Source organism: Paroedura picta, chromosome 6, assembly GCF_049243985.1.
Source record: "Paroedura picta isolate Pp20150507F chromosome 6, Ppicta_v3.0, whole genome shotgun sequence".
In the NCBI taxonomy this organism is placed as follows: domain Eukaryota; kingdom Metazoa; phylum Chordata; class Lepidosauria; order Squamata; family Gekkonidae; genus Paroedura; species Paroedura picta.
In genome coordinates this window covers 113,399,850-113,425,462 of record NC_135374.1, presented here as the reverse complement: position 1 = coordinate 113,425,462, position 25,613 = coordinate 113,399,850, and the positions used below count along the sequence as shown (strand labels likewise).

General features: G+C 45.3%; 1 protein-coding gene across 2 annotated transcripts in view; it reads left to right on the top strand.

Annotated features, from left to right (window-relative positions):
• PIBF1 (progesterone immunomodulatory binding factor 1) overlaps positions 1 to 25,613 on the top strand; it is a 127,494-nt gene that overhangs the window by 75,695 nt on the left and 26,186 nt on the right. For both annotated transcript variants that reach the window (XM_077343996.1, XM_077343995.1), the window contains exons 13-15: positions 8,774 to 8,864; positions 20,674 to 20,776; positions 23,864 to 23,994. In XM_077343996.1, the coding sequence (XP_077200111.1) occupies positions 8,774 to 8,864; positions 20,674 to 20,776; positions 23,864 to 23,994 (325 nt within the window). The remainder of the gene's footprint in view (positions 1 to 8,773; positions 8,865 to 20,673; positions 20,777 to 23,863; positions 23,995 to 25,613) is intronic.

Sequence of the window (25,613 nt, the reverse complement as noted above, 5' to 3'; positions counted from 1 at the left end):
AGGAATCTGAAGTAGATATTCGATATGTAACACTTCCAGTATAAAATTAACTATGTGACTGTTTTATAATCTCTTAATTTGCAGTTGGGGTATTTATTGAATTTTTATTTCTTGCTCAAACCACTCTGCTCGCCTACTGCTTGCTGGCCAGAATCCCTCAGGCCAGGTCTGTGGAAGACCTTTTTTTCCATATTTGCTTGGCAGAATTGGCATGGAGGCTGTTAAATAGAAAAAACAACAAGAAGAGACCAGGTTCTTCATAACTTAATTTCTCCTCCAAGTCATAACAACTGGCAATGTTTTTGAGTAAGAATAATCTGCAATGGAAATGGGTTTCTACTTGTGGATCTCTCTTGTTTTTATCCCACAGACCTGGCCTAGAAGTCAGTGAAGTGGTAATTCTGGCTCCTCTCCCACCTGTCATGTGACCAGATGTCATGTGCTTGCAGTCTAATGGGTCATGTTGTTTGGGTCTGATCTTCCAGTCAAACCTTGTAGTTCACCTTTTGAAGTATTTAAAAATAGGATTCCAGCCCATTTTTAAATATTTATTTCTCATACTTCTATACCGCCCTCCCCGGAGGAATATAGGAGGAAAAGAGATTCTCAGCACAATCAATGGTCTGACTCTGTATTGGATCATGGCATATGCTTGGCAATAAATAAATATCCTGGGTTTTTTGCACCTCTCATAAAAATGTAACATTATAAATTTCATTATGAATTATCCAGGCTTTAGAAGCTGTAGGGTTAGAATACTGTGGTTGCTGTGACCTCTCCTGGTTTGAAATCTTAAGGAAGATAACATGCTTTCCACAGAGCTTCTTGGCTTCTTTCTCTTATTTGAGATGCAAAATAGGTCTTTGTGTGTCCTGACTTGGCATAAGCTGTGTTTTGCTTTTGTAAGGCTGAGCATAAGAAAATGACTGTGATGGGGCTGAATGTGGCTCAGAGTAATATTCCATGGAATCTATTTGTCCAACTCAGCCTTTCTCAGTTTCTTTTACCATTGAGAAATCACTGGAACATTCTTCAGGCTTTGAGAAACACCAGAAGTGGCACAGTGATGCAGAATATGGTTGGGAACCATAGCCGTGTACATGCCGACCTGAAGTCCCTCCCTTTCCCACCCCCTCCAGGCACATCATTGACCATTTGGGGGGGGAGGGGGCAATATGACCATATATGGTCATATCACTTGATAAATGTTTAACGAATTAAAAAATATGTAAAAAATTAATTAACTTCCACCCATTTGGGAAACCTTTTCCAGGGCCATCAAGAAACCCCAGGGTTTCATGAAACCCTGGTTGAGAAAGCCTGGTCTAATCAGTCAAGGGCAGTGAGGATGTTCGTTATCAGGCAGATAATCTGTGTGGGTGTGAATTCAGGGCTTTCAGATAGCCAGCCACCCAGGCTGTCCCAGTGGATGTAGTTGCCACTTTCCATCACAGCTCCTGTGCTTTTAATACTAGCCTGACACGAAACACTTCCAGGAGGGGAATTGAGAGAAAGAGCATGGTGCAGAATGCATAGAAGGATGGACTTTGGGCCGGAGAGATCTGAGACAAATTCCCACCACAATGGATTTGCTGGATTATCTTGATTCAGTTCACTGCTCTCATCTAACCCTGCTTCACAGAATTATTTGAAGGGAGAAAATAAGAGAAGCTTCAGGGCCGACCTTGGCTAGCATTTTAATGGGAGGCCTCCAAGGATTTGGGTGTTAGGTCCTCTATGGCGGGGGTCGTCAACCCCCGGTCCATGGCCTGTTAACGGACCGCGAAGACCTCGGTAATGGGCCGGCGGCGGCCACGCCTACCTCTCCCCCCAAAGCTTCGTTCGCGGCCCGGCTACCTTCTTGCTGCACGGGGGGAAGAGGCAGGCGCGGCTGCCGGCAAGCCGGCGGACACAAACGCGTATGTGCAGAACTGCCGCGCATGCGCGTTTGTGCCCCCTGGTGGTAAAAATTCACATGCGTGGCAGCTCCACGTGTGCACGTTTTCACCACCAGAGGACATTAACACACATGTGTGGTGCCCGGACCACCGGCTCTTTCCCACCCCCGGAGGTGGTCCTCAACCAAAAAGGTTAGGGACCGCTACTCTATGGAACATTGGGGTCATGACATAGAGGTAGGAAATGGCAAACCACCTCTGAACGTTCCTTGCCTGGCTGCCAGACAATCCTCAGATCTCCTGGCTACACAACACATCCCATACAATATATAATAAATAGCTTGATGCATGCTACTCTGAGTTCCTTGGAGGCAGGGTGGGATGTAAACGTTATAGACAGATGAAGTAATGCCAGGATGTAACATGAAATGGAACCTGCTAGTCAATTGTGACCAGTAATGGCAAAATGTATGTGGTGGAGGTCCCTTCCCTTCCCAGCCCCAAAGAATCAGGACTTTTCCCTTGATCATAAAAATGTGACTGTTTTTTTTTCCTGCAAGTTTCCCATGATTGATCCAAGGAGCATTATGAAAATGTGACTTTTTATGGTAACCACCTGACAAATATTTATTTTTAAACCCTACTGTGCCTGTGTTCAAAATATACAATGCTTTGAAACAGAGCTAGGGTGCTGATGTGGTGACAGTAAACCAGCTGGGACCATTTAATTTGCAGCAACATGTTTGGACTTTCTGGAACGTCTTTCTAGTTCCTATCCCTGGATTTCCGCCCCGGCATCTTCCATTCTCAATTAAAACAACTTAAAATAACCGTTTGGAATATTAGAAGTACTTAGTTCTCTTATATGTGCTGCTAAATCATTTCATTTTACAATAAAGTGAAAAAGAGGGAAACGTACAAAGAAAATTGTCTTCTTTGGAAAAGATCTGTGTAGTGGGCTTTGTTTTCACTTGCATTTGTTGCTTCCTCTCCTAAAGGCTTAAGAGCCTCTTGTGGCGCAGAGTGGTAAGGCAGCGATATGCTGTCTGAATCTGTCTGCCCATGAGGTTGGGAGTTCAATCCCAGCAGCCGGCTCAAGGTTGACTCAGCCTTCCATCCTTCCGAGGTCGGTAAAATGAGTACCCAGCTTGCTGGGGGGTAAACGGTGATGACTGGGGAAGGCACTGGCAAACCACCCCGTATTGAGTCTGCCAAGAAAACGCTAGAGGGCGTCACCCCAAGGGTCAGACATGACTCGGTGCTTGCACAGGGGATACCTTTACCTTTACCTTTACCTCCTAAAGGCTTAGGGCCGCAGGAATGGGACAAGACCTTGAGCGATTCCTGCTTCTGCACGTATTAGCAGTGCACAGCCCTAAGCTGGATAACCCAGGCAAGCCTGATCTTGTCAGATCTCAAAAGCTAAGCAGGGTTGACCCTGGTTAGTATCTGGATGGGAGGCCTCCAAGGACCACTAAGGTCATGATGTGGAGCCAGGCAATGTCAAATCAACTTTGAAAGTCTCCTGCCTGACTGTCAGGCAATCCTAGGATCTTCTCGGTATACTACACAAATGCCATACAATAAATAATAATAATAATAACAACAACAACAACAATACTACTCGGTGTTTTATGTTCTACTTCATTCCAGTAATCCGTAGAAAAGTCTTATATGGCAAGTCATTAGCAATGCCATTGACACATTGATGCTGAGAATATGGCTTGCTTAGGAGCATCCAACAAAAGCCTGACCGAGGCAAGAGTGAATCAGCTCACCGTTACCCCCTCGTGCTCCAGAATCTCTCACCAAGGTTATTTTATTCAAGACAATGAGCCCTGCACATTTTTTTGTTCCTCAGCATGTATCTAATTCTGAACCTGGGCCCCCATGCATATCGAAAAACCCAGACAATGGGCCATGTACAAAGAGGGGCCATCTTTGTACAGATGTGGGGGACCCATGCAGACAGGTGAAGTCAGTAGGGCTGCAGCAGGGTGGGAAGAAAGCAGGGAAGGAGTAGCAGGAGCATGAGGCAGGGGACAGGCCGAGGGAGGATGAGATGCCCACTGTGAATTTCATAGCTTCCCTACTTGTACAGTACTTCCCAGTGTACATAGGGTTGAAATGCTGAAAAGAGAGCAAGTTTCCTGATCCAAAGAGCTTGCAAGAATTTATGTGTTGACAGAAAGGGAGACATGTACAGGGGAGGAATGGATAAGGTGAGGATTAAAATAGTCCAGCATGAAAAAGCTTAAAGTTTAGGTTAAGGAAAAGGTGGTATTTGGGGAGATTTGTAAATGAACTGGGTTGAGGCTGAGTTCCTGGGTTCAGTTGCTATAAATGTAGATAAATCCTTTTGATTTGGATAGTCGTTTGGGTAAAAAAAAATTGGTTCCATGACTTAGTAATAAATAAGCCCAAATATTCTACCCCCTGCTTCTCTCCACTCCTTCCTTTTAATTAAAAATATGAGATATCTCTTCAAATGGCTCATTATCCAAGCTATTTTGGTTGTTTGTTTGTTTTTTTAATTTCATTTCTACAAGTATATAGAAGTAAGGCATGTTTTGTGTTTTGATCGTGTTTCCCAGCAGTTTCAGGGAATATATGGGCCTTTTTGCATTCAAATCTGAGCGACTGTTGCCAAAAATATTTTGTCCTGTACATTCTGTGCTCATAATTATTCTCCTTACCATGTATAATTATGCTGTTGCATTTGCTGCCAGGAGGGGGGAGGAGAACATTCACTTCTTGGACTAAATAGTCCTTGTTTGCTCCTTCATATCGTAGATGGCGGGAGAAGAATATTTCGTGTTTCCTGCCTAATAACCCTTTAAAAGGGGAGCCTGCTAAGGATCTTTTGAAGTGACCCGTGTGGTGCTGCTGAGCTTTTCATTTACCATGTTCTTATCATTTGCACATGTTTGTAAGCACATGCTTGGACCATGTGGAGGGCAGGCTGTTTAAGCTCCCTGCACGAGATCAGTCTCAAGTAGCTGTCTCTACCCCACGGCCTTCACTTTTGCCAATGATTCTGGCTGGCTATTCCTCACTCCATTCACGGCTTCCCAGCCTCCACGCCCTCCCCCCCCCCCCCGAGGCCAGTGTCTCAAACAAAACCGTGTCTCAAACCAACAGCTCCCCGTAAAATTAGCCTATATTTAGCAATCAGTAGGAATCTTCCAAGCTGGTATTACGACAGTCCTTTTCTATAGAGATGATACTGGGTAGAAACTAATTATCAGAGAGAGAGAGAGTCTAGTGACACCTTTAAGACCAACAACGTTTTGTTCCAAGTTGTAAGTTTTCGTGTGCACAGCACCAGTTTACGACTTTTTTAAAGTATATTTTTATTATAAGTTTAGATTAGATACAGAAGAGAAAAGTAGAAAAGGTTAGGATGCCTTACAGAAAGCATCTCTCCCCCCATCAAGGTCATTGTGTTATCCTTTAAAAGAAGGAAAACCCCAAAAAAGGAAGGGATCTTCCTTGTACCACAGATATATAAAACATGTTACATTTTCTGAAATTCTAGACAGCAATTCCAATGATCATGGAATTCCTCCGGAGCACCAGTTTACAACTTGAATAAAATGTTGGTCTTAAAGGTGCCATTGGACCCAAAATGGGTTTTTATACCCTACTTTTCACTGACCCTATATAAAATAAGGGTTGGCCCTTGTTAATGTTTGGATGGGAGGTCACCAAGGAATACCAGCCCCACTATGCTGAGACAGGCACTGGCAAACCACCTCTGGATGACTCTTGCCTTGAAAACTTCATGAGACGGTTACTGGAAGTCAGTTGTGACTTCATGGCACTTTCCACCACTGCTGTCTGTCTGTCTGTCTATGTGTGTGTATGTTTCTTTAATTAATATAATGCAGCAATTATTTATGATATAGCATACTGTAATTCGTGGGTGTACTTCCTTCAGGGAGAAACTTCTTTGGTATATTTAAGTGTGCTGCTTATTTCAGGGCAAAAGAAAGTATCTCGGGTCCCTCTCATCATTAGGACTTTGACCCTAGCTGCCTCCTCCATAGTCCATACCAATTCAGCTAAGACTACTTTTGTCATCATTCTAGACCAGTTTTGCTCAACTTTTTTACCATTGAGAAACCCCTGAAACATTCTTCAGGCTTTGAGAACCCCCAGACATGGTGTGATTGTGCATATTATAATTAGGAAGCCTAGCTGTTTACCCACTCTCTTGGGGCCCTTCCCCTTCCCACTCCCTCCAGGTCCATGACTGGCTATTGGGGGGGGGGGGGTCAACATGACTTTGTTGTTGTTGTTAGGTGCAAAGTCGTGTCCGACCCATCGCGACCCCACGGACAATGATCCTCCAGGCCTTCCTGTCCTCTACCATTCCCCGGAGTCCATTTCCTGAATGAGTGGCAGTTAATTAATTTTAAATATATATTTTAAATTTGTTCAATATTTATTGGGTAATATGACCAACATGACTATATATGGTCATATCATAGTTTAGGTATCTGGAGTATAGACAGGGTTGTAGGAAATGAATAACACCCGTGTCCAGGTAGCTTTCTCAAGAAGGAATTTGGGACTGTGTGCAGCAGGAAATATACAGAACTAGCTTCAAAGCCTGTTCCTAAGAACGGACCTTGAAAGAGTCCCCTCTCCTGGCCCCTGGCCAGGCAGCTTAAGGCGGCCTTTGGCGGCAGCTCACAAACAGATCAGTTGGGGTGGGCAGCTCATTAATAGGGCCAACAGAGCTCCTTAGCAGTCCTTAATGAGCACTCAGCAGGCCGGGAGGCCCTTGTCAGCAGGCCCAGCCTAGCATTAGCAAGGCCTCCACCACGATCCTTTGCCCAGGGCCCTCTCCCCTTACCTGCTGCTGTCTCCAGACCCTGAAGTGTCTGAGAGCAAAGAGGCTAGAGTCCAAGGACAGAGAGCAGGAGCAGCAGGGGCAGGGCCAATCAGGGCAAAGCTGGCTGCACCCTGATTGGCCCTATTCCAACTTGGACAGCTGGACACGTCCCACCCCCTAGGCTGTTTCATAAATATATAGAGGAACAACAATGGATAAAGATGGGCTGGCTTCAACATTACTAAATTGCCCCTGTCTCGAGAGAAATACCCTTCCAACAGCAGCTGGCAAATGCTTTGTTTGAGCATTTTAACTGGCTTCAAGAAGAGAAGTCGCTCATCGAGCAGAGAATGAAGACGAGGTGACTCACTTTCGCGTGCCTTGTCTGCTGAAGGGAGAAACTAATTGAAATGCTTCCTCTAGTCCAGTTTTTAGTACTTGTTGAAGCAGGTCTTCTTCATGTGTGTAATTGAGAGACTGTGCTGATGTCGGTGTGAGTGTTCATCAGCTGGAATGTGTATATATGAAAGGAAAAGACCAAAGTGCATGTCCATGCGAGCGTGCTCATTCAGTTCTTGCGCTGCTCTCTAGTCATCTTCAAGCTGTCACTGTGACCCTGAAACCTGCATTGAATTCCTTGCTAGTTGCCTCATCAAGCATATTTTACGACAACTCCCCACGTGTCCTTTGATTTGCATAAATGTATACATTCCCAGTTGCCTGAATATATATGGAGTTCTTACTTGTTTTCTAGGCTGTTTGCTCTCTGCTTGTTCAGTCACACACCAACCATCTTTGCGTTGCTCGCAAAGGGGACAGCATCAGGCAGATTCTAAACACAAGGCTTTATTCTTCTATCCTCCTCACACCCCCTGCTCTACTTCCTCCTCCATTTTTTTCCTCCTCCCCTTCTGCTTTCTTTGTTTTCAGGATGTAGAGATCTCATCTGCCTGTTAACAGGCTAGTCTGCCCAATGGGAAAACATTACCCATGAAATAAATTTCCAGCTATCAAAACATTTTTGATGCAGACCCTTTGCATATCCTTCACCTACTGGTCAGTCTCTTTGATTTGAAATATATAAAGCTTGGATGTAGGGGTGATCTAGCTGCAACATATGCCACCACATCGATTGCCAGGGTTGACTTGGCCAAACTAGCTGGCTAGGTGGGTGTCCCCTCTCTCACTGTTCCACGTGCCTCCTTACCTGAAGTTGTGTGCTCACTGGGAGAGGACAATCCATCCCATATTTATATATTTTTTATTTATTTATAATTTAACTTATAGCCCGCCACTCCAGTTGCCAGCTTGTAGTGGGTAACAAAATTTCAGACCCCACAATAAAATACCATCCCCCAACCCCTCTCAACAGAGGGCGTATAATCGCCTCTGGACTAATAGGGAGCAGTAGATGATCTCATTGGCCCAGGGAGGAGCCCAGATTGTAACTATCCTGTCCTGGCGTCAACCAAAGACCTAGTGGAAGATCTCCATCTTACAGACCCCACGGAACTGCGAAAGCTCCGTCAGGGCCATCAGCTCTTCCGGGAGCTCATTCCACCAGATTGGGGCCAGGACCAGGCAAACCTCCCTTGGGCCAGGGATCTCCAGTAAATATAGAAGGAATGTACCGTTCTCTGATCAAGAGTATACAATATAAAATTGGTGATGGCCAACTCCAGGTCAGGAAATTCCTGGCAATTTGGGGATGGAGCCTGGAGAAGGTGGAGTTTGGGGAGGGACCCTAGCAGGGGTACAATGCCATGGAGTCCACCTTTCAAAGCAGCCGTTTTCTCCAGGGGAACTGATCTCTGTAGTCTAAAGACCACTTGTCATTAGGTTGGTAACCCTACCACTGAGTCACAGATATTCCGGCAACTGTAACTATGCAATTCCATGTTTGTGAAATAATAATTGTTACATCATTTGTATCTCATTTGTATGTGTGTATGTGTATCTATAGAAGTTCTAGATGAAATTGTTTAAACAAGATTTTATGAAGGTATTTGTATGGGTCCCTTTTGTGTTTTTGTAGTGGAAGATGAAGATGAAGCGGAGCGAGTCCTGTTCTCCTATGGATACGGAGCTAATGTTCCCACTACAGCTAAAAGACGGCTGAAACAAAGGTAAAAACACCATCAGCTTGCAAACACGTTCCTTTATGTTGCTTTCCTCTTAGTCTTGAAGACTGTGAATTATTAGGCGGGTGAGGGTGTCTATGAAAATCCATTGTGATTCCTGCCTTGGAATGGTAGAAGACGTGGAGATTTGGCGATGATTCCAAAGGTGAGTTTCTGCTCAGAGGAGGCACTTCTGTCAGCAGGATGGAATTCCTTTCCTTTGCAGCCCACTGAGCTTCCTGGTGGGGAAAGGGCTCTCGAGAGGGGAGGTGCATCTGCAGTAGGACAGGGCAATCCATGAAAATCACTCCCTCCTCCCCCCCCCCAATAGACAACTAGCTTTGGCATTCAGTACGCTGCTTTTTGTGTCCCTATGATCATGTAGAAGTCCTAAGCATTTATGAATGGCATGACTCCCCCCAAATCACACTGCTCCCCTTTTAGCATATTTTGTGTTATGTTTCAAGCAGTAAAGATAGCTTTAAGGACATACATTCGTGTTTAGACCCCTGGTGTACAAGTGCAGCTAGCTTCCGGTGAGCAGAAGCTAGCTTCCGGTGAGTTGGTCTGAAGCAGCAGAACTAAGTCCAGTAGCACCTTGAAGTCCAACAAAGCTTTATTATTTATTATTTATTTATTAGATTTATTATTCAAGGTATCCTAACTGGTACTTTAGGTGTACCTGAAGAAGCGTGCAGGCCCACACAATCTTACACCTTGGATAAAACTTGGTTGGTCTTGAACAGGGGTAGTCAAACTGCGGCCCTCCAGATGTCCATGGACTACAATTCCCAGGAGCCCCCTGCCAGCATTCGCTGGCAGGGGGCTCCTGGGAATTGTAGTCCATGGACATCTGGAGGGCCGCAGTTTGACTACCCCTGCTTTAAATGCACAGTTAAGATACTTAAAAGTGTCACTTCGGCTAGTTTATTCCTTGTTTTCAGAAACCCGCTGGCAGGGGGCTCCTGGGAATTGTAGTCCATGGACATCTGGAGGGCCGCAGTTTGACTACCCCTGGTCTTGAAGGTGCCGCTGGACTCCAGCTTTGTTCAGCAGAATGAAGCGGTAGACTGGGCTATACCATTTCAGGTTGCCGGTGAGAACAAGTCCCGCAGACAAATAGGGAGAAAGGTTGTAGCTGAGCCCTTTAGGAGTCATGCTGGTTTTTCACTTTCAGGGAATTATCAAAGCTCTGACAGTTAGACTCCTTTCCTTGTAGTAACAAATGGCACAGCCCGTTGAATCACAAAGGATTCCATAGCATGCTTAGACCAGACTTTAATTAAAGCAAATTCTATAATATGTAGGTTTTTGTGTCAGGGTGTGGGTGTGCGCGCATGCTTTTAATTAATCTGATCTGCATGGATTGTATACAGTTTTAAGGCAAATCGTCTGAATCTCTTTCATTTTTGTCCTCGTTGTAGTTGATTAGAATCAGAACAGTGGCGTTTAGAATACCGTTTCTGGAATAAGCCAAAATGGCACGACTTCAAAGATGTGGGGGGTTTTTTTCGAAACAAAATAAATTATTTGTTTTCTGGGAGGTGAAATATTTTCATATCAATTTTGCCACAAAATTGTTTTTTAAAAGATCGAACGCCGTATAAAATTATACTCACAGGTTGTGATTAAGAGCATTGGGTTTGCTTTGTACCCCACAGAACATAATATAGTTAGACTATTAATTTTTTTAAATTAAATAACAAAGTGTTGTTTTATAGACCTGGAGAGTTCATTCATTTCATTGTGTAGGCCAGTTTAATTGTCTGTCGGGAATGAAGTTCACATTGTTGTGCTGTCTCATAAAGCATTCTAACAATTGTTGTGGACTTTCCCATGTGCGCTCTCTCTTTCTCTCTTTCTCTCTCTCTCTCTCTCTCTCTCTCTCTCTCTCTCTTTGCCATTAACTTCAGAGCTCAAACTCCGCTAACGCGTGAGACTATTCCAGCATTATCCAGATTGTATCTTCTCCTTGCATTATCAGTAGATGCTACAAATTAAAATCTGCCTTTCTTATCTTCCCTTTCACTTTCCGCCTTTTATTTCCCATCTTTATCATCAGATGAGCTTTTGCACCTTTCTCCCGCTCCTTCCCATACAATTGGGGAAGGGTTTTTGTTTGTTTGTTTGTTTCTCCTTTTTCTGCACATCTCTTTGACTTCTTCCTCATTCAGTGGCATCTTTAAAATCCGCTTGAAAGAGGAAAAAATGCAGAACTTAAGTACACAAAGTTAGTATTCAAAAGAAGAAAAAGTAGCCAGCGCATTAACAACTGTACCTAAATTCAAAAGCACAGACCTGAGTATAATGAATTCCAACATGGAATTTGTATATGCAGGCAATTTATAAAACTTGCTCATTAAATGTAATATTTTAATAGTATTGTGCAATTACAATAAGTGATATGACATACTATCTTGTTTACATTATAATGCATTAACAGCAAATTGCAAATATCATATTGTGTTTTTTTAAGTTTGAGGAAACAAAAAATAGTATAAAGGAAATACAGAAAAGAAAAAAAAAGTGTTACCTAACACAATTATATATAACAAAGTATATAAAAACACACAAAATATTTCTTCCCTACATCCCACACACTTCATTGCAATGAATTTGTTTTTAAGGACTTTGTCTATACAGGGGTAGTCAAACTTCGACCTTCCAGATGTCCATAGATTACAGTTCTGGCAGGGGCTCATGGGAATTGTAGTTCATGGACATCTGGAGGGCCGCAGTTTGACTACCCCTGGTCTATAACCATGATATTTACTTCAGATGGGGTACATTTATATTAATCATTTTACATTTCAAACTTCATTACTAGTCAATTTTGTAGCTACATTATGAGTTTCATCGTTGCTACTTACTCAGTATTACATGTTTTTATCACTTCAGGAAGATGCTTTTGCTTTTAGACTATTTTATTGGCTGTTTTGATAAATGTGTTCCACATTACTTTTGTGTATAGTTTGATTTCCAAAAGCAGCTACAATACATGAAAAAGACTATAATGGAATAGGATTCACCAAGTCATTGCCAAGCTCTCTTATGCAACTGTAATGTCCTGCTAGAGGAGGATGAGGTCCAGGAATCAAGGCCGGAGCCAAGTTACTGGAACTGGAGCCAATTTATTGCTATAATTTAGATGTAATTCCAGCAAAGGCCTTACATAGCCTTGCAAGGAGGCAGAATCCAAACCCTGCCCTTCCTGGAGGAAGCTACTAATTTCTTAAAGGTGCTGCAGTTGGTTATGACAGTGTGGCTGAGATGGTTCTTGGCTTTGTGTGACTTGAGGACAGGGACATCAGATGCTGCAGTGTACCCTGGGGTGGAGGGTTCTTGGTCCTAGTCAGAAGATAGGGCTGTCTCCCAGGAGAAGAATGCTGATGCAGACTCCCTATGGGAATGTGCAAGATCGACAGTGTGAAAGATTGAGCAGAATATAAAGGGTATCCTGCAGGGGGCACTGGAGGAGATGTATATGTTGCATAGTTAGGATAGGAACTAGGGTTGGGTGCTTGAGGGTGCCTCAGCCACCTCGGGCTTCCACGATCGGCAAAGCGGCCGAGGTGCCCCTAAACACCCAACCCTAATAGGAACTTCCTGATAATTTTCAAATTACTTCCTCCAGTGTCCTGATAAGGTCAACAGGGGATTTCCTGCTTATTTGAGCATGCTTCCTCCTCCCCAGCTTTTCCTCCAGAACTTAAGAATGACTGCAGACCACAGACAGGTAGACGGTTAGGTCTCTATCTGATATTCTGAGGGGTTAACTAGAGGACTGCAGACCGGAGTTTCCGATGGTTAGGCGGATAGGCAGCTGGTCAGAAAGCCGCACCCAAAGAGTAGTTGTCAAGGATATTTCATCAGATTGGAGGGGGGTGAACAGTGGGGTGCCACAGGGCTTGGTACTGGATCTGGTAATTTTCAATGTTTTTATCAGTGATCTGGTTGAGGGGGTGGAGGGACTCATTAAATTGGCAGGTGGTGCCAAAGTGGGAGGAGTAGGGAACACCCCAGAAGATATAGAGTTCAATGAGATCTGAACATGCCGGTAAAGTGGGCAAATAAGACCAAGATGCAATTCAATAAGGATAAGTGCAGAGTTCTACATCTGGGTCACAAAAATGAGAAGCATCCGTACTGGATGGGAGATAGGCTTCTGGGTAGCAGTGTATGTGAACAAGGTCTTGGGGTACTTCTGGACTGGAAGCTAAATATAAGCAGACAGTATGATGCAGCGATAGAAGAAGAAGAAAAAAAATTGGTTCTTATATGCCACTTTTCTCTACCCGAAGGTGTCTCAAAGCGGCTTACAGTCGCCTTCCCTTTCCTCTCCCCACAACAGACACCCTGTGAGGGAGGTGAGGCTAAGGGAGCCCTGATATTATTGCTCAGTTAGAACAGCTTTATCAGTGCTGTGGTGAGCCCAAGGTCACCCAGCTGGCTGCATGTGGGGGAGTGCAGAATCAAACCTGGCTCACGAGATTAGAAGTCCACACTCCTAACCACTACACCAAGCTGGTTCTCTAGTAGGCAAATGCAATCTTGGTCTGTATCAACAAGACGTCACATCAGAATCGCAAGATGTCATAGTCCTGCGATATATTGCATTAATTAGACCCCACCTGCAGTACTGTGTGCAGTTCTGGAGGCTTCACTCCAAACAGTATGTGGACAAAATTGAGAGTGTGCAGGAGAAAACAACAAGGATGATCCAGAGCCTGGGGCCAAGCCCTATGAGGGAAGGCTGAGGCACTTGGGAATGTTCAGTCTGGAGAAGAGGAGGCTGAGAGGGGACATGATTGCTCTCTAAGGGTTTGAAAGAGGAGAGCAGCAGAGGATAGTAATGGGTTTCAACTAAATGTAGAACAATTCTGGCTTGATATCAGGAAAAAACTCTTCACAGTCTAGAGTGGGATGGGCTACCTCAGGAAGTAGTGATCTCCCCCTCACTGGCAGTCTTCAAGCAGTGGCTGGACAAATATCATGGATACTCTAGGCCAGGGGTAGTCAAACTGCGGCCCTCCAGATGTCCATGGACTACAGTTCCTATGAGCCTCTGCCAGCATTTGCTGGCTGGGGCTCATAGGAATTGTAGTCCATGGACATCTGGAGGGCCTCAGTTTGACTACCCCTGCTTTAGGCTGATCCTGTGTTGAGCAGAGGGTTGGACTAGATGGCCCTTCCAACTCTGATTCTATCTTTCTCTTCTGTCTATAGTGATTTCTCTTCTGAACTACAAACCATTTTATTCTTTAAGCAGCTCTGTCTGCATATCCAAACTCTGCCAATCCTTCCATGGCTCCTCTTGCACATCAAGGGAAGTCCCTGGAAGGGTCTCAGCTGCTTCCTTCTGTGGTGGAATCGGCGCCTTAGCTCCTTCCTCACTCGAGCCTTTGCCGTGAGCCCGACAAGGCAGAGCCGAAACTCCCTTCTATGACACATTGGTACGGCGCCCCCAAACGCAATCAGTCTTCTGTGTTCTTGCTGAATTTGCATAAGCCGTCTTTGGCAACTGCCGTTTAATAACCTTACTCATCAATTAGATAGCACCGTTTGGTTCGAGATTACCTACAGGTGATAAGTTTGGAGTGAGCCTGACAAACAAGATGCAGGTGTTCGCCAGAGGCCGCACATCTCTTCCGAGCCTTTCTCCAGGGCTGGGAAAGTTTCACTCTGTTTGTGCAACGCAGACATCAGCAACTTTTTGCACTGGAAGAGCCAGGCTACATCAGTTTTCCAGAGCAAGAGATCAACCAAGAGCCTGTAAAAGAAAGTTCATTTGCATAGCTGAATATATGCAATTTAACATGATTGATAATTGACATGTTGGGGATCCTGTTAGGGAGGGGCAGTTTATGACTCCAATAATGTTAACTGATGTCATCGTAAAGGTTGTTGCAAGCCCATTATTATTATTATTACTCTTAGTATTATTATTGAATTTGTTACCAGCCGCTCGTAGGCTTGTGGCAGGTTACAGACGTCCAATTAAAAGCCTCATTAAAACCCCATTAAAACGGACACAAAAATATAGATACAATAAACCAAACAAACCCAACAACATGGTGGGAACCATCCCCACCCCACCCCTACCTCTAGAGCAGCAGTTTTCAACCTTTCTAATGCCATGACCCTTTAATACAGTTCCTCATGTTGCAGTGACCCCCCCAACTGTTCTTTCACATAAATTAAACCAAAACTGACCGATGCTGTGAAGATCCATTGTTCATGATTGTATATAAATTGGGTTTTTCCCTGGGGTTTCTCAGTTCAGTTCTTCCTCTTGTCCCACCATGCTGATCTTGCTCTTTTCTGCTGCTCCAGACAGATGAACGGTCTATCTCAATCTACCCCGCAAGGCTGTTGTGTGGATGGCACCCCCCCCCTGCCTAGCTGCTTGCCCTGCCGCGACCCCTGTGAAAGGGTCGTTCGACCCCCAAAGGGTTCCTGATTCTCAGGTTGAGAACCACTGCTCTAGAGGGAAGAGGAAGGAGGGATGAGGTAACCAGAATTGCAGCTTGACAGCAGGGGGGCGGGGCATTGATTTTCCCAGCCTCAACCGTAGACCTGGCAGAAGAGCTCCATTTTGCAGGACCAAAAAGGCCCTGGCCCTGGTTGAGGACAGGCATGCTTCTTTTGAGCCGGGAACAACCAGTAAATTGTCACCTGCAGAGGGTAAGGCCTGCAGGGCATAGGGCGATAGGCAGTCCCTTAGGTATCTGGGTCCCAACCCACATAAGGCCTTGAAGGTTAAAACCAAAACCTTGAACCGCATCCGGACAACAACTGGCAACCAGTGCAGCTGCCTCAGCACAGGCTGGATGTAAGCCCTCCACGGCGTTCCAGTGAGGACCCTAGAGCTGCGTTTTGTACCAGCTTGAGTCTCCGGATCAAGGAAAAAGAGGTGCCAATTAGAGGAATCCCCTTTGCAGTTGTTTTATGTGGTGGCATAAAACTGTCTGGTTTGTCCTTGGTTTTCTGACAAGTGAGCTATTATTTTGCTTTCTAAACAGTCTCTAAGAAACCCCCCTCCTTTTCTTTTTTTACTGTGAAGTCACAGCTGACTTTTGGCAATCCTTGGTGGGGTTTTCAGGGCACGAGATGTTCAGAGTTGGTTTGCCATTTCCTGCCACCATGTCATGACCCTGTTATTCCTTGGAGGTCTCCCATCCAAATGCTCGCCAGGGCTGACCCTGCTTAGCTTCCAAGATCTGCCTAGGTCAGGCTAACCTGGGCAATACCAGGCAGGGCAAGAAGCCCTTTAGCTGTCAGAGTTTTCTCCCTCCCCTTTCTGAGTCTACCCTGCACCACCAGCTATTCCAGCATCTCATCTATCCTGTAATATACTTTTACTTTACCTTGTCACTTAAGCAGACGACAAGCCATATGTCAAGAAATTTCCCATGAAACACTTTGGAAAAGCGTAGATAAATATGGCTAAGTCGCATGTGCATTATTTTATCTCGACTGACAATATGCTGTTATGAAGTATTGTATAGGCGATCAGTCCAAAGAGTGATCCATTTGAGTCAACTTGATCCTTACAATAAGCACAGAAGCGTTTCTCATCTCAGCGGAAGGCAGTGCCTTGCATCTAAGCAATAGGAAAGAGTGACGGTATTTTGGAAATATACTTTAAAAAAATGGTTTTCTTTTTTTTTTTTAGAGAGCCTTATTTTGTTTCATACTGACTTGATCCTGTCGCTGAAAATGCAGTAAAACAAAACTTCTTTTAAAAGTTTTAGAACACATTTAAAGGACGTGTGTCAACTCATCTGGTCAGTCCAGATGATGGAGCATCCCCGTTGTGTCTTGCGCCTTAAAGCCATTAGAGGATTTCAGTGAGCAGAAGGGATTTCCATCCATTGAGAGCAACTTCCACCTTCTCTCTACAGCCCAGAGTGCTCCCTAAAATGCTGCTCATGGGGGACAGGGGACCCCGCCCTTGGGCAGCATGGGGATGTCATCAAAATTCTGCAGGACTAGGGGGCTGGCAAATATTGCCCTTTCCTCTCCTGTCTGAAGAAATCTTCTCCTAGCCCAAGTGTGAATGACTTGTTTGCATAATAGTTTTGCTTTTTATATATATACTAGTAATCAAGCCCGCTGTACGTACAGTACAGCGGGCGCTAGCGGGGCAGCGCACGGCCGGCGAGTCGGCAGGCCGCCATGTCCCGCGTGCTGGTGGCCTGATGCGTCGGAGGCGCTTCGCACCTCTCAACGCGTCAGGCCGCCGGCCAGCAAGCAACTGCCAGCCGCGCTGTGCGCGGCTGGCAGGTGCTCCCTTGGCGGCGGGGCGGCAATCAGGCCCCGCCGATGGTCTGTCCGGAGGAAGGGGCCAATCGGCACCCTTCCTCATCCCAGACAGAGCCCGGCCTAACTCCTCCCCCCAAGCCCTTATGGCTTTATTTAGTTTGCGGCGCCCGTGGCACCGCGGGTGGGGGTAAGATTCCGACCACCACTGATCAGGAACACCAGTCTTGCTCAGAGTGCAGATAATAAATCGATACCGAACTGTAGTCCCGCCGCGTCTCCTTGCGTCATCTCCCTGGCATCTCAATTACAAATGGAAATTAAGTAGACTTAAGCAACACAGTCCTCTTCATGTTGCATCCAAATGATATCCAAAAGGTATCATGATTGCACAATGAACCACAACCAGCACTTGGGGAGGGGGGCCAGGGAGAGTGCAGTGAGTGCTACAAGAAGATTTGTAGAGAGATACTTCCATTATGCAATTTTAGATTCCCTGAAGAGTACTAGTATTTTTTTTTACTTTATTTTATTCTGGGATGCATAATGTGCCTTATCTTTGGGAATTCAGGGCAGATTGCATCTTACATCAATCCCTGCATAAAATTTTTAAATCAATTCAGATTACTACAATAACACATTGACAAAATCTTATACATTGAAATAATACAATCAGAGTCCAGTAGCACCTTTAAGACCAACAAAGATTTATTCAAGGCGTGAGCTTTATTAGGATGGTCAGGTCATAGTCTGAGGAAGATTGCTTGAACTTAAAAGCCCACACCTTGAATACATCTTTGTTGGTCTTAAAGGTGCTACTGGACTCTGATTTTACTGTGCTACTTCAGACTAACACAGCTACCCATTTGAATCTTTTGAAATAATAAGTTAACAATAAAATTTAGGTATTACAATCGACCGTAGCATCTCCATGGGGGTGAGAAGGAGGGGACCATTCAAAAATTAAAGTATTTAAACAAGAAGACACTGGCTTACCATTATTAAAGCAGATAGAAAGGATTCTCCAGTATGGGATGGGCCTGTGGCTCTTTGACAAGGGCAGAAGGTCCCCGGTTCAATCCCAGGCATCTCCTATTAAAAGGACCAGGCTGGGGGTGACGTGAAAGGCCTCCGCCTGAGACCCTGGAGAGCCGCTGCTCCTCTGAGTAGGCAGTACTGACCTTGATGGACCAAGGGCCTGATTCAGTGAATGGCAGGCTCATGTGCTCATGCATTCGATTCCAAACATTGTCGAGTGCATAAATGAATCACACAATGCTATCATGAACCTGTATCAACACCCTTTTTTAAAAACAAACATGAATGTCTACCTAATGAGCATTGCAGCCCATGATTTTTTTTTTCCTTTTATAAAAATAAATTACTTCATATGCTTACTCCAGTGGTTCTATAATTTCCTGCAGCTTAGCAAAGGGCAACTGCAGGAGAGGCTTTTATCTCATGATTGCTTAAAGGTAATTTTGTGCTCCGTGGAGGATTTCGGATAATCACCCGAAATGCAGCCAATGCAGGCGGCTCTTGCTGTAAACAAAGTCCAGCGCTTGTGGCGGGGGGGGGGGGGGTGCGGCAGGCCTGCTTGGAAACCCTCCACGTGGCCTTCACACTTAGAATCCTAGGATCCGGACTCATCCATTTTATCCCAGGAAAGGTTTCTTTTTAATGTATGCAGTTTGGTGTAGTGGTTAGGAGTGCGGGCTTCTAATCTGGCATGTCGGGTTCGATTCTGCACTCCCCCACATGCAGCCAGCTGGGTGACCTTGGGCTCGCCACGGCACAGATAAAACTGTTCTGACCGGGCAGTGATATCAGGGCTCTCTCAGCCTCACCCACCTCACAGGGTGTCTGTTGTGGGGAGAGGAAAGGGAAGGCAATTGTAAGCCACTTTGAGCCTCCTTTGAATAGAGAAATGTGGCATATAAGAACTAACTCTTCTTCTTCTTCTTCTTCTTCTTCTTCCTAATAGCAGCCTTGCAGGTCAGCCTGCTGAAATTGTGAGCCCACATTTTGTTTTTTACTGGCCTGCCTGTCATACAGCTTTTAAAAAACACAGGTGCAGTTTCCCAGAGATGATTCTTCTATCTCCTTAGGTAGCTGAGGATTCTTCCTATTGCAAAAGACAATGTCTGGTGCACAAAAAAGAAGAGAAGAAGGCCCTGAAGGGGGCAGTGAGAAAACAATTTGAGAGGATAATGAGGAGGACATTCCTTGTCTGTCTCCAGATCACTACTCTTGGGGCAAATTCCCCCTCCCGCCAGCCCGGTGTAGTGGTTAAGAGCGGCAACCTCTAATCTAGAGGACCAGGTTTGATTCCCCCCTCCTCCACACAGGGTCAGCTGGACAACCTTGGGCTGGTCACAGTTCTCACAGAGTTCTCTCATCCCCACCTACCTCACAGGGTTTCTGTGCTGGAGAGAGGAAGGGTAGGCAATGGTAAGCTGCTTTGAGACTCTTTTGTGTAATAAAAAGTGGGATATAAAATCCAACTCTTCTTCTCAGAAGTCCCACACTGACCAATTATGCCCTGGGAACTTCACTGCCCTAGCTCCCGTACAGGAGCACACATTGGGGGTGCATGAAGTGCACCAGGCCAAATGCTCCCCCATGTGAGTGCAGGAAGAGATGGGGTAACCTGATGACTAAAACTCCAGCCTGCAGCCTGGCATGAAACCTCTAGTGTGTAAACGGTCACTCAGTCTCAGCCTCTCTCTCCCCCTCCCTCTCTCTCTCTCTCTCTCTCAGCTAGAGCTGTAGTTAGGAACCTGTCTCTCTTTCCTGTTAAATATGATGATGACGTTTTCCTTTCAGACACTTGGCCATCCTATGGCTCCATGGTTGCCACGGTTTTTGATCTTGCACCACTTCTTTTAGTTGTGTAATGTTCTGGCCAGTGTCCATTTTGATTGTATCTAACCACCGTGTTCTTTGTCGGCCTGGTTTCCTTTTACCGCTGACCAAGCGTAGCGTAATTGCTTTCTCCAATGCGTTGGATCACACGATTTGCCCAAAGTAAGTGAGCCAGAGCTGCATGATTTTGCCTACTAGTGATATATCAGGCTTTTTGTGCTGTAGTATTTCCTTGCTGGTGACTTTTGCTGCCCATGGAACCCGCAGAAGCCTTCACCAGCCCCCGAGTTCAAACGAATCAATCCTCCTCTTGTCTGATTTTTTCATCATCCAACTTTCGCAGCCATAAAATGGCTACTGGAAATATGATAGGTTGATCTACATTTGGTAATCAAGTATGTTAGTTGCTAAACAAATGCTTGTCTAATCTCTAAACAGGTTGTGTGCCATCGCTGTATTAATTATTCAGCCTTAGGTAGCCAAGCTTTTGCCAGTGCATTTTTACCAATAGAGAGAAGAAGCAATCTACTGTGTTGTATCAGAGATGTCTAAACTAACCTGCATTAGTTTCTCTAAACAACGCCATTTCATTGGGTCATGTGGCAGGACAAGCTGTAAGTGTTCTTTTTGGGGAAAGATTCCCTCTGCAGTCATCCTCCTTCTTTGATTTTTCTCCCCATCGGCACAGTGTCCACTTGGCAAGAAGGCTGCTGCAGCTAGAGAAGCAGAACTCATTGCTCACAAAGGACCTGGAACATCAGAAGGAGCAAACAACCTGGATTTCACAAGAGGTAGAGTAGCCGCTCACCACGGGAAAGAGTAAGGATACAGCAGGGAAGCCCAGCATTGTTAATGGGCCACCTCTCTTGACTTTCAGCCATGTTCGGTGTATTTCTTACGGTTTGACAATTGGGGTGGAAACGTGATCGCGCTCACCTTTTCCGAAGCTATTTGTGCCGCTTTAAAGCCCAGATCAAAAGGCAGATAACTTTGCAGACTAAACAAAAATGCAGACGAGACAGATAAAAGTCTCCATTTTCTGAGCAGGCAAAAGAACTAGCAAAACTGGTTCACCATTCTTGAGGTATTTTTTAAAATGTTTTTCTGTGTAATACCTCTCCTTTTTTTATACAGTTGTTTTTAGATTCCTTATCAGTTAGAACATATTTACCTGAAAACTCTCCAGTTTCTCTAGGCTGCCCTGTAACATCTTACATCACTGCAAAAAAGGGAAGAAAAACAGAAATCTTTTTTTTTAATGTGCTTTATTGACTTTTTGTGAAGGGTGCTTCTACTCACTCTTGGAAAACGTTGATGAATCGGAATATAATGATAAATTACAGTATAATAAGCATGATTCAGCACCAGTTCAAGACACTGGCGGACGTAGGTTTTCCCCACTTTCTCCAGCTACCTGTGAGCCTTTGAAATGCGATGCTGGGCAGGGTCAAGCTGACATATGTATCTCTTATAAAAATCTCCAATCTAGAGACTGTGGCTGCCCATGGACCAGTCTTTATCTCTGGACATAAGCAGCAGGCCTGAGCTGCAGTGACAATAGAAAAGGGGGACAAGTACAAACCATATATGCCATCCTGTGTTTAGGACTACCGGCTCCTGCTTGGGAAATTCCCAGAGTTTAGGGGGCTGGGATCGGGGGGGGGGGGGATGAGGAGTGGGGACTGCAGCTGCCACCAACAGGTTAACAGGAGCCTCAACTGGCAAAGGTTTGTGTGGCTGGGGCCCCTCCCCTTCACCCCCCCATCCAGGGCCATCATCAGCCATTTTGGGAGGGGGCAGGTCAACTTGCCCAAATAAGGTTAAAACCACCTTGGTTCCTTTTAAAAATCTCTAAAAAGGTAAAAAAAATGAAAGAAAAACCCCTCCAGGAGTAGCCTTTGGGTTCTGGGTAACCCTGGTTGGGAAACACTGGTGTGAAGGCTGATTTCCTTATAGCATTGCTTGTTCTTATTGATTTATTTCATTCACAGTCTGCCGTTCTTTCTGAGACTCAAACTGAATTACAGGATAAAGTCCTACACTCAGATTGCACAAGTCAACCGATGAGCAATGTAGTAGGTCTTGGAATGGCAGAATTAGGCATCCCCGCAAACAGCAAACTCCTTGAGGCAGGGTGTACGGTGGCAATGCAGACAGCAGATCACAAGGTACAGACAGTGCACTAAAAGCAAGGTGGGATCTACAGTACTCGTTGGCCATAGACAACCATCCTTTTCCATTAAAGGTAAAGGTATCCCCTGTGCAAGCACCGAGTCATGTCTGACCCTTGGGGTGACGCCCTCCAGCGTTTTCATGGCAGACTCAATACGGGGTGGTTTGCCAGTGCCTTCCCCAGTCATGACCGTTTACCCCCCAGCAAGCTGGGTACTCATTTTACCGACCTCGGAAGGATGGAAGGCTGAGTCAACCTTGAGCCGGCTGCTGGGATCGAACTCCCAGCCTCATGGTCAGTGCTTCAGACAGCATGTCGGCTGCCTTACCACCTTGCACCACAAGAGGCTCCTTTTCCATTAGAGTGGAGCAAACATCTGCATTCTGCCAATGAAGCAAGTAACATTTGTTCACTTAATTTGTCCTCTGCCTTCCTCACTGGGACTCCCACGGTTTTCAAATTATAGGAAACAATTCCATCGGAAGGCACAAAACATCTAGTTCATCAGGTCTAGAATTACAAAAACTGGATAACATTCCCCCACCACCACCGCCAAAAGACAAACAATGGTGAGACTGGATTATGAAGGCACAAGGCAGTGCAGTAAAAAGTAGATTATGGAGACAAGTAACACCGCAGCAGTCCTATTCTGTTAGAGAAGCAGTTCTGATCACTTTGCTGTTCTGCAATGTTCTTGTCTTAAACTGTTTTATTCTTTCCAAAACAAAACATTTCATGGATTTTTTTTTCAATTGGAAATACAACGGGAGGGAAGATCCTCAAGGGGGAAAGAATTTAGGAGTATTTCTGAATGGTTATGGGCCTTAATACTTAGTATGCTCTTTGGTTTCCTTGCTAATAGGGGAAAAGGCATTATATGGTCTAAATATAATTTTTTAAAAATTGCCAGGGCGCTATTGAACAGAATAAGCATACATGGTGTTTTCTACTTCTGAAAGCAACATTTAAGTGTGTTCCGGTTGGCAGCTGCTTACTAAATTTGACAATTTCAATGAACAGCACAGGTTTAAAATGTTCCAATAAAGGAAACTTTGAAACGACCCAGATTAGCATCTGCAGTGCTGATTGTTCTCTAAATAACTACCTGTTCTAAGTTACATTTCAGAGGCACTGGTGTATGTAAAAGCTGCCAGAGATTTAACAGGTAGGTTCTAAGAGAGTCGACAGAACAGGAAACAAATGGGATTTTTTAAGAATAAAAAGCATCTCGGTCGAAGGTGGTAGGGATGTGCGCTTCACCTTGGCTCGGCCACCTCGGCAATCACTAAAGCCCAAAGCAGCTCATCGGAGGCCGGCACTATGGCACGGGAAGCAGCGTTGGCGGCACACCAGCCACTGTCTGCACGCTGGTGCAGCTGCTGCCCCTCCTCTCCACGCCATGGCGCTGGGCCTCCTACGCACCGGCTCGGGCTTTGGTGACCACCGAGGCGGCCAAGCCGAAGCGCACATCCCTAGTTGGAGGTGACAAGGGTCTTACAGTTCTCCCTGAGTCTTTTGTCACGTAAAATTTAAGCTTGATCACGGGTTTATTAGTTTCTGAACTACGAGTAATAATATTACATGGGTCTTGGTGGCTTCTGCGCAGCTGCACAGAAGACCACTCGATAAACAACAGTTACAGGGAAGTGCGACCCTGTTTTCTTGTTCCTAACATGTAATGAATTTTTCTTCCCCCGTCCTCCAGCTGGACAGAGCCAATTCGCTATTGAATCAAGTCCAACAGCCTTACAGATACCTGGTGGAATCCGTACAGCAGAGAGATTCTCAAATACTCTTGCATAAAGAACATATCGCTCAGCTCGAGAAGGATGTTGGGTAAGCATAGCAAATTTCTGCACAGCTAGCTCTTCCTAGATCCTGCAGTCCTTTTCAGCGGCCTGTTTGCACACTCCAGGTTTAGCAGCAGGAGAACTGCTTTCCTGCGAGCAAACTTTGGTCTCCTGCTGAAGGTTTTTATGGGACTCTTAACATAATCAAACCTGTCAGACCTGAGCAGGTCGCCCGCCAATATTCGTTTGCGGTTTTACTTTTCTGTTTCAGCAAGCCGTTTGCCAGAATCTGAGAAACCCAGGTTTGAATCCCTGTGGAAGCTTCACCTACCTTTGTTGTGAGGATAAAGTGAAGGAGAAGAGGACAGGATAAGTCACTTAAACTTACCCTCAGACAAGAGGAGAGTAGGTTTGTTTGAACTCTGGTGCTGGAGAAGGCTTCTGCGGGTTCCATGGGACCAACAAGGAAACACTGGAGCGCATAAAGCCTGATCTATCACTGGAAGGCAAAATCCGGCTCACTTGCTTTGGCCAGATCATGCAATCCAATGTATTGGGGAAAGCAATTATGCTAGGATTGGTTGGTGGAGAAAGGAAACCAGGCTGACAAGGAGCATGGTGGTTAGACACAATCCAAATGGACACTGGCCAGAGCATTACACCAGTGAAAGAAGTGGAGCGAGATCCAGCCACTTTGGGCTCCCGTCGGGGAGAAAAACGGGGCATGAATAAAGCAAATATTTATTTGTTTGTTTACTTGTGCTGCCGCTTCAGAGTTCTGCACAAGCTGGCTTACTGTTAAAATCCACAATATTCATTCATTCATTTATTTATTTATTTTACAAGTTTCTGCCCCACCTTTCCTTCTGGTTCTGGGCAGCTTACCATAACAGGTTTGTTTTTGTTTTGTTTTTTAATTCCAATTAAAACCAGAATAAACAGCAGACCCCAAATCTCTTCCTTAAAAGATACCTGCTATTTGGACCCCCTTCAATGCCCATTAAACAGGCTGGTCTTGCAGTGCCTCTTGAAGCTCTCCAGGGAGTTGCCCCCTCTCACCTCTTCCACAGAGCTGGAGCCACAATGGAGGAAGCTTAGTCCCTGATCAATGCCGGAGGGACCACGTTAAGTGGTGGGATAGACAACAGGCAGCTGCCTGGAGACCACAGTTGGCTTGCAGGAAGTTGGTTCTTCAAGTCAGTGAGTCATGGAGGACTTTAAAGCAGGGGTGGTCAACCTGTGGTCCTCCAGATGTCCATGGACTACAATTCCCATGAGGTCATGGGAATTGTAGTCCATGGACATCTGGAGGACTACAGGTTGACTACCCCTGCTTTAAAGCACTTCCAGTGGTTTCATCCTTCTCATCAGCTAGCTCCTGACCAATTTGGGCTGCCGCCTTCTGGGCCAGTTGTAATTTCTGGGCTGTCTTCAAGGGCACATTGCAGGACTCCAGTTGTGAGGGTAGAGAGATCTGGATTAGAATGGCCAGATTGGCTGAGCCTAGGGAATGAGAGCTTTGGTGAACCAGAGGTAGGTGACATCCGGATCTCCTGGCCACCATGCTGACCTGCTTTTCAAAGACTTAGACGGAGTCCCTGAGCATCCCCAAGCTCCATTCCATACAGGGCAAGCAGAGTCAGTCCTTCAAAGGTGTCAGCCAGC